Genomic DNA, 9,595 nt, shown 5'->3' with positions numbered 1-9,595 from the left:
GAGCACCAAGGATCCCAGAGTTCAACCCTGAGCTGCAGGTGTTTTGTTTTGTTTTCAATGGGAAGCAAAAGTTTAACTTTTAAAAGTTAAAAGGTTTTAAATGTAAGCCCTTGCAAACTAAAAGTAACCCAGGGCTTCATAAAATCCTGCAAAGGGCCACACAGACAAAGGGGAGAATTGCAGTGCAAAGCTTAGCACAGCTGTGTTCATATAGTAACAAAGTTGTAAGGTGTCTTCCTCCTCTCCACCTTCCTACCTGCATAAGGTAGGAGGGCTTTTGGGAAAACAGGTGTGCAAAACTGAGGCTCCACAAAAACTGCCCTTGAACTAAGGCTTAAAGCAACAGAAAGAGGAAAATAATACATGTATGAAGGAACTGCCATGTTTTCTGCATTCATCAATGCATTCATGTTCCTTAAGACCAAACCTTATTTTCATCTCCTTTTCATCTCTTTTCTGTGGGCCAGGCTGCTCAAAGGTCAGCTCGGGCCCGCCATCGACAGACGGATGCCTGCATCGGTAGGGATACCTAATAAATCGTGCCTCCAGCCGCTCATGCAGCGGAAAGTCCCCGGCTAAACCTGTTGAATAATTTCTACCTCACCAAGTCAGAAAAAGTGGAGGAAGTTTTTTTAAAAAAACCAATTAAAAAAAACAACAACCACCGCCCAGCACAAGAGCCCGGCGCGCGGGGTTAATACAGAGGGCGCGTTTTCACGGAAACCTCCGATCCGCCGCAAATTAGCCTGGGAGGAGTTTCCCAGAAGAGGAAAAAGGGGGAGTTCGGCCAACCCGACCAAGCCAAACCTGAACTAAGCGCGGACGAGCGGTAGCCGGGTTGTTGCTGCGCGTGCCTCGAATCGTTTCCCTTGAAGCGGCGACCAGCCCGGCCTCCCCCCGCCCGCCCAGCTTTGGGCTACGCTCCCCAGGCGAGTCCCAGCGCTTCATTAGCCTCTCCTTTTGCCAGGCGCGAGGTTCCCAGCTGCAGCCGGAGGCGAAGCGGGCCCTCCCCGAGGAGGGGCCAAGCCGGCAAAGGCAGGAGAGCCGCTGCCAGAGTCGGGAGAGGGGGAGTCTTCCAAGCGGCCGCACTAGCATCGGGGAGAGGGGGGAGAGGGAGGAGGACGGCGCTGGGAGAAGGAGTGGGGGCGCCCGCAAAACGCTCGGGCGCAACTGACGCTTTGAGGGGCGTCTGGCTGCGGGCTGGCCGCTCGGTGCTCCCGACACCGCTCAGCTCTTCTCAATGAATGAAGGAGCGGGACCTTTTGGGTGCACTTGGGATCACTTGCCAAAGCAGCTCAGCTCGGGACCGTCTGCGCTGCCGGCGTCCGCCCGCCCCACCGCGTAAGTAACCGCGTTGCCTGGTGGTTGGGGGTGGTCGAGAATGGGGCGAATCTGCTTTTGTTTCTTTTGTGTGTGTGTGTGTATCCCCCCCCCTTCCTCTTTCCCACCACCACCCCCTCCTCTTCCCTGGGACGCGGAGGAGGGTGCTGATCCGGCTCCACCTGACCCTTCTTTGAGATGCGCTACTCGAGAGTTGGCGCCTCCTGAGCAGCGGCGGCAATCGCCCCATAGCTTCTTGAGAGGGGGCGCATGTGTGGAATGGGGTGTGTGGGGGGGGAGGTCCGCATTGTTCCTGCAGCTGCTTTGCCCGGGGAAAAGCGCTTCCCAGCTAGCGGGGGCCGACCGTTGATTGACTTACTAAGAGTTTCGAAGTAGCTGCAACCGGGGAGAGAGGCCAGACAAAGCCAGAGGGGACCGGCAGAAATGTGGTGGGGAGAGGCGGCGGTGACGACACCTGCGTGTTTCTGAGTTCTCTGGGGGAGGCTTTCCCAGCTCCCCGGCCTCCCTGGGTTTATTGTTCTTTTCTACAGCATCGCGGATTCCTTTAAGTCCCTTCTTGTTCACACTAAGGGCTGAAACCGGTAAGGGTTGTAATTGCACACACCCAGGTCAAAAGCTCGCTTGAGTTCTGAAAAGTGCGCGCCCGGAGTTCGCCTCGCGTCTTTTGTTACCTGGAGCGGCTTAGGGCAGCCGGTTTCGTGCCGCGCTTTCAAAGCCCTTTTAACGCTGGGCGTGTTTAAAAGGCTAACAAAGCAGCTGGCTCTCCACCGTGGGATTTTGTGCCGTTCTCTCCTGGAAATAAGGATGAAATAGATTTTGTTTACATTTGTCTTTCTCTCCGCCTCCCCGGCCTTTCAGGTGGCTTGTGTACACACACACAGTTCTGGGGAAAAGATTTTGCTGGTTCTGCTTCCCAGGAATATCCTGGGAGAAGCCAGGGGTTGCCAGCAGGTGGCTTGAGTAGCTCGGTGTGACAGGTGTGTATTGGCAATGTGTGGCTGCTGGTAGGGTATGCATGTCTTGTTCATATGGTACTGTGGATGTGTGTGTGAAGGACAATAGTTCTGAGAACAGGGGTGCACCGAAGTTTTATATAGCCCTCTTGAAAATTAGGTATTATGTTTCTTCTTGGAATAACCATCTGTGTTCCTTTGATTTTCTTTTTGTACATGAAAGATATGGGGAAATTGTTGCCTATGCTAGACTATAAGGCTGCTGAATTCCGGGGAAGGAGACAGGCACCGTTTAAATACTACCAGCTGGTTTTTTTAAAAAAAAGTAACTATTCTTCCCGGTTGTGTTTAAGCAGCTTCTTTGATTTGTGTTCAGCCTGCTTCCCTTGAACTTGTTTCAAGAAAAACCTTGCAGCTTTTAAGGGGGGGGGGAATTCTTTTAAAAGGTGGTTTGAATAAACTCCCCTGGGTAGTCCAAGCTTTGGAAAATCACCACCTGTTGATTTGTCTAGAGTCAGACTACATTTTTGTAATGTTCTTCTGCTGTAAACAAACCTTATCTCTATTCCTTGGTTAAAATAATGGGCCAGCCAGCTGAGTGTTTCTCAAGTTCTTTTTCCTTTGATAACGCAAGTTACTTTCAAATTCCATTTAGTAATATTTTATGAATATTCATCCCTACTGCTTCTTGAAGTCAGTCTGTCTTTTTAAAACTTACAGTTCTAAAATTCCAGCCACAACTTGGTTGCTTCATTCATTTCAGAAGTTGAAAGTGCAATATATCTCAATTTTTTCAGCTTACCTTTTTAATAGCTATTTCATGTTTAGTTTCCTGTTTAATGAAAGAAGCTCTGTTGTGTATTGTGTAAAAAAAAAGTTGTGTAAAATAGCTTTAATGTTTGCTGACTTATCTTCAGAAATGGGATCTAACAAACATTGAATTTTTTGGAAACACAGTAGTGAAGCTAGAACATGCCGATGCTATATTTTCTAAGAAATCTTGTCATTTCAGATATTATGTATGGACGGTAAATGACGTGGAATTCTATCAGAAAAGATAAAAGTATCAAACTGCAAAGATTTCATTAAAAAAAATCACCATAGCACTTGGAGAGTAAGAATCTTTGAAAAATGATAATTCTTAAAGCTGTTAAGCTGAAAGTAGTGTTGAAAGGGTCAGTTAGGATAATCTTCCCTTTCAGGTGCAAAAAATAAGGTGCGAGTGAAATGGGTTTACCCAAATACTTGTGGGTTTATGTGCAGGAGTGGTTCTTGATGCTTTTTATCTGTCACCCTCCATTCTTACAGGGAAAAATGAGCAGGTAAAACACAACAATAATGATGATAGGACTGAAAGAAATTTGCAAGTCAAATTAGGATTGCAATGCAGGGATTCTGTAAACTTTGTTAAAGCAAAATTTGGTTTGGTTTTCTGGATCACAGTTCTTGTTATCAGTGTCAATATGGATAGCTTAAGGTTGTGTTTCCTATCACAAAAAAATGATGTATAGAATCCTCTTATTTTTGCATATATATGGCCAAGAATAGGTTAAGACATTACCTGAGACATGGACAATGAGAGATGGGTGCACTCTTATAGGAAATAGTTGTGGGAACGTGGCATGCATAATAGAACATGTGAAATAGGACTGTGGGCAGAACAGTTACTGTGCTTAACAAATGCAACTTAACATTTGAGAAGAATAAATTCACCGACGAATTCATTGAACAATCTTAAGCAAATTGCTGTTTCTTTTAGTTCCACTTGCAGTTTAAGAGCTGTGATTATTACTATACTAACATTTTAAAAGTTTAGATGTTATAAATGGCGGTCTATTTTTTCCAAGGCTCAAACTAAAAAAGGGATTCAGGTAATTTTATACACTGAATATGAAGAGATAGTAGAATCTTTTGTTCCAAAACTGATGAATTTTGCACCTCCTAAAAGAGAATTGGAGTATACAAGAATAAGTTTCAGTGATGGGATACAAATATGGAACCTGCTAAGGCCAACTTCTTCTTTTCTGTGATGCCTGAACCAGATTAGTACCTATAGTTTTATTTTTTATTTTTCTGCTAAATAGTTTCTTAGGAAGACTTCTTAGTATTTTTCTGATTACTCACTGATATCCTGATCTTTTGAGTCCATTTTTTAAAAAAAATATTAGGTGACATGGCAGAAAAGATATTTTCCTTTGGATATGATGCCAGAGGCATGACTCATTTGTACTTATGATTACCTTCATTCATTGTATGTTCAAAGCCATATTATTAATTACTGATTGGGCTACTTTCCAATGAATTTGTGAAGTTGACAGTTTTCCACTGGCCATCTAGTGGACCAAAACTGTAAAAATCATCTCCAGTGATTATTTTGAGAGTCAAACCAAATATTGACAGTATGTAGGCACTTAAAATAATGACAGAAATATTGATATTTCAAGCACACAGTCCACATATATTTGTGGAGAATTTGATTGGAAATAAAACCCTACAGATAATGACTGTTTGCTTGTGGTGATACTGGAGTGATGTAAATAGTTTCCACCATGATTCGAACTCTAAGGGTACAGCTCTGAACCCATTTATCTGAGTATAAGCAATGTTATTTGCTTGTGAGCAGATATATAGGATTGCACTGTAAATGAGACTAATAAGCATGGATTCTAATTTAAGCATGTAATAAGTTAGCTAGGAACCAAATGCTTCCCATTAATCCCTTGTTCATTTTCCTTTTGTACTTTGGATATGTTATGTACCTGTGTGGCAGTGGAACATTTCTGGTTATCAAATGAACTGGCTAGACCACAAAAGGAAAGTTTGGATTTGAACATCTCTTCTCTTGCCAATGCTTTGTTTGATGGCTCATGCTCAGCTTAGCTGAGTGACTGAACTTAATCTTCTAAAATATGAAATGGAATCTGAATGAAGTTTTCAATTTGGTTGCGCCTTCCAAATTTAACTGCCCTTTCACTTCTCTTCACAAACTCTCAGGCAACTGCCACATAAAAACTCTGCAGTCCATATTCTAAGTATAAATAGATGACACCAGAATAGGTGCAAGAAAGGCTAGTGCAACTCTACAGAGTAGGATATGTAGAACTCACTGTTTCAACAATGGTACTTTCAGGAGAACTCTGGAATGTTCTGTTTCCTGACTGGGCCATGCCATGCCTTTTCTAGACCATGTTATTCTAGAAGCAGCTCAGTCATTTATGGAAATCAATTATCTGATCTGGAAATAGTAGAAGGATACCAATCTTGGAAAATCATGTTCGGAAGTGGGTACAGCACATCCTGGAGTTCTCTGGAATGTTCCATTCCAGACTTTGTCAGATTTAACCTCCTAAAGTCACTGGGATTTAGACGGCAAATAAAAAATAAGTAGCAAATCCCTACGATATAAGTGGCTCCTTCTTGTGACTGCAACAAACTTGGACCATATTTTTAGAAAAACTTGATGATCTGCTTCCTTGTAGCTTTGACTTATCTGTGTAGGGAACAGGCTAACTTTTCATCTATTTCATCTGTCTTTGTCTTCAGATATCAGCAATGGGAAGGGGATTGGTCACCTGTCCAGGAGAATGTGGAGGACCATTTTCCCCATATGCTTAGCAAGGCCTTCTCTTCAGGAGCAAACCAGCTCATATGTTCTTACTTGAGTAGAATCTGTTGCAAATTTAGGCTCAAATGTATTCAGCCAGCAAAGCTGAGAGTTGAAGTCCACAAGTCTTAAAGTTGTCAAGGTCGGAGACCCCTGATATAGGATATTGCAGAGGGAAAGTGCATGTGTGAAAGCTGCAGACTAAACCATCCCTTGCAGTATTTACTATATACAGAAGTTAAAATAGTGACACCCTTTTCTCAAGGAGAAATTCACAGAAAAGCCTTGAGATCTTTTTCAGTTCTTACTACAAATAATTAAAGCATTCTACAATGCTTTATGATAATTCATAGCAAATAAATACTTGAACACATGTAAGGAGTCAAACATTTAACTAGGATACAGTCTTTTTATAATAAAATACTACAAACATTATAAGACATCTTCTCATGTCTTCCTTTTTATACACAGAGTGCACAGCCTATAGTTATTAAGGCTTGTGGTTCAGATTTCCACAACTGCTTGTGGTGCTGTCCTCTGGCTAAATTTATAATGGAATCCTATTTGCTGGTAGTAAAGTTAAATCTGGAAATGGCAGCTATGGGATATGTAAGTAATTGTGGTTGGAAAGGGGAAGGTTATAGCTGCCTTCTGACTTAATTTTATGATATTCAGGAGTCCTGAATTCATATTATACACTACATTTGGCTATCTTTGCAGGTAAAAGTTATTTTAAATATTTTGCATAGAACTTTTGATAATATCAGGCAGAATATAGAGTAAGATCATATCTGTATAAATTATGTATCAACTTCTCCTCATGATGAAAGTATTTTAGGCTTCATGATGATGATTTTATATTTTGAAAACTGAAAATGGAAAATTAATTTTTGTCCTAATTCTATGAATCAATTTATACAGGTAAAGGTAAAGGTTCTCCTCGCACATATGTGCTATTCGTTCCTGACTTTAGGGGGCGGTGCTCATCTCCGTTTCAAAGCCAAAGAGCAGCGCTGTCCGAAGACGTCTCTGTGGTCATGTGGCAGGCATGACTAAATGCCAAAGGTAGTCCCTATTTTTCTACTTGCATTTTTTATGTGCTTTCAAACTGCTAGGTTGGCAGAAGCTGGGACAAGTAATGGGAGCTCACCCCATTACGCGGCACTAGGGATTTGAACCACTGAACTGCCGACCTTTTGATAGACAAGTTCAGCGTTTTAAGCACTGAGCCACATAATCAATTTATATAATACACATTTTTCCATTCCATAGTGTCTGTTTTCCTGGCTCTTTGAAAGGAGAGGCAATGAAGCAAATTATCATAGTGCTGTATCAAACTACACATTGCTTTAACAGTAAGATTTTATGTCCTCCATCTTCAGTCAGGTTTCACACAAAAGTAATCTAAATTAAATGGAAGCATAACATGTTATTTTTCATGTGTACCTCATTTACAGTGGGACCACTTCAGAATATGGTCAGGAATGCAATCAGTTCCATTACTTACAAAAATAACATTTAAGAAAATGACTTTTCTGGTGTACTAATATTTTGTAAACGAGGTTTTATGCAAGGAACCAATTTCAGAGTAGTTGACCCCATACTTCACATTCTGAAGTGGCACAGTTCTTGCAGTTATGACACACATTTTTAAAAGATGACAGACAGCTCAATGTCTTGATATGTATGTGTAAGAGATGTAACTTTTACACATAGGGAATATTAGATACCTCCTAGAGATTTTGGTAAGTTAAATTTGGAGGCAAATTCATAAAGTAGGGTGTGAAAGGTATAGGCCAGGAGTGCAACTCCCAGAATTCCCTAGCCAGCCATGGGAATTCTGGAATCTTACAAATTAAGAGTTGGAAGGGACGTTATAGGTCAGTGGTAGTCACCCTGGTCCCTACCACCCATTAGTGGGCCTTCCAGCTTTCATGGTGGGCGGTAGGAGTTTTGTCCAATACTGAAGCGCTTTCCTTTTTTTTTTTAATTTAATTGACTTTTTAAAAAAATTTCATAGCATTATTTGAAAACATTTTCATTAGGTTTTCATAAAATTCCCTGTGACAATTTAAATTTCTGAAAATATACTATTTGTATCTCCCGTGCATAAGTTTAGTTCACGTTACCTAAGTGAAACTAAATGGCGCTATAGTGCGACTGCAAACAAAAGAGCCTCGTCCCAGAATAGCTCGCGCATCTCCCCCACACCACCCAGCTGTAACAGACAAGTAGAGCTGGTAGCCGGCGCCCCCCAAACCCAATCCACGATGCACGAAAGACATGCGCAGACGACAATACACGGAGCATTACTGTGGAACCGGTGGGTGGTTAGAAAATTTTACTACTAACAGAGATACAAAAGTGGGCGGTAGGTATAAAAAGGTTGACTACCCCTGTTATAGGTCATCAGTCCAACCCCCCCACCCAAGCAGGAGACCCTACACATGGCAGTCCAATTTTTTCTTGAAAGTCTCAAGTGATGATTCTCCCACAACTTCTGAAGGCAAGCTGTTCCATTGGTTGATTGTTCTCACTGTTGGAAAGTTCCTCCTCATTTCTAGGTTGAATCTCTCCTTGTTCCGTTTCCATCCATTATTCCTTGTCTGGCCTTCAGGTGCTTTGGAAAATAGCTTGACCCGCTCCTCTCTGTGGCAGCCCCTCAAATATTGGAACACAGCTATTATAGTTGAAGTCCACAAGACTTCTGGTATAGGCTTTCATACTCTCAGTACTGTTAGTACCTTTATGTTTGTTTTTGATGTAATTTTGAAGTCTGTAAGAAATATGGAAAAATATATGGCTTTCCATATGATTTTGTTTCTTTTAAGGATACTTTAAAGAAGTCTCACCAAATATTGCTGGAAGAAGGGTGAATTACTGTTTTCTTAGGGTATTTATTTCACCCACTATTAGATTTATATACTGCAACTTCCTTACTTGTCACACAATTTAGGATGGCACATTTTATCTTTAACAATAATAGCAAGTATTTGTATATTTGTACATATTAAAGCCTCATATTAAAATATGGGGGGAAATCACAATCCAAAAGACTAACATACGAAAACATAAATGCCATGAAAAAACTTATCCATGGGTCACATCACTCCCAGACTAAATGCCTATAGCAGTGTTTCTTAAGATGTGGTCCTTGGACCCCTGAGGTCGAAATTATTTCTGCTGAAAAATAATGCAATATTAAAATCTCATCAATTGTGAAAATCAATAGCAGCAATGAATGCATCAACTGCAATGTTTAATATGGTAAATAAATTAAGGTTCTTTGGGAGTCCTTTGGGAGTCATCCGAAATATTTTAAAAGTGAAAAGGGGTACTAAGAGAAAAAAGTTTAAGAAAAACTGGTCTGGAAAAAAAAACCTACAGGTCTTTAATGCCTTTTAAAAGACTTGGAGAGAAGTGGATGGATGTTAATCCATACTTTGGTGGTATATATGGCCAGTATACATGCCCAATAAATTATTTTGGTTTTTCTTCAATAAGTTTTCACATCTAGCAATACTATTAGTGGAATGGGTGATGGAATTATTTGTGTGAGGTTGTTTTATTCTGACTTACACAAAATATATGATTTGTGCATTCAGTTTCATTTTCAAGCTCTGTTCCCTGAAACTGAATCTGAATTTGGGGGATTCCTTTAGTGCAGCAATTTTAGATTTTATCCAGCACCTCTAAA

General features: G+C 41.1%; 1 protein-coding gene across 4 annotated transcripts in view; it reads left to right on the top strand.

Moving 5' to 3' along the window:
- Positions 1 to 800: 800 nt before the first annotated feature.
- The window catches only part of PLEKHG1 (pleckstrin homology and RhoGEF domain containing G1), a 132,495-nt gene continuing 123,700 nt past the window's right edge, over positions 801 to 9,595 (top strand). For 2 of the 4 annotated variants that reach the window (XM_058169557.1, XM_058169548.1), the window contains exon 1: positions 801 to 1,341. In XM_058169557.1, coding sequence (XP_058025540.1) covers positions 1,245 to 1,341 — 97 coding nt within the window. In that variant the 5' untranslated portion in view covers positions 801 to 1,244. Of the gene's footprint in view, positions 1,342 to 6,819; positions 6,964 to 9,595 lie in introns of all 4 variants that reach the window. The other 2 variants (XM_058169565.1, XM_058169575.1) reach the window with 2 other exon arrangements.

Source organism: Ahaetulla prasina, chromosome 1 (assembly GCF_028640845.1).
Source record: "Ahaetulla prasina isolate Xishuangbanna chromosome 1, ASM2864084v1, whole genome shotgun sequence".
Lineage (NCBI taxonomy): Eukaryota > Metazoa > Chordata > Lepidosauria > Squamata > Colubridae > Ahaetulla > Ahaetulla prasina.
Note: the sequence above shows the minus strand (reverse complement) of the source record. Positions and strands in the feature narration are given on the sequence as shown.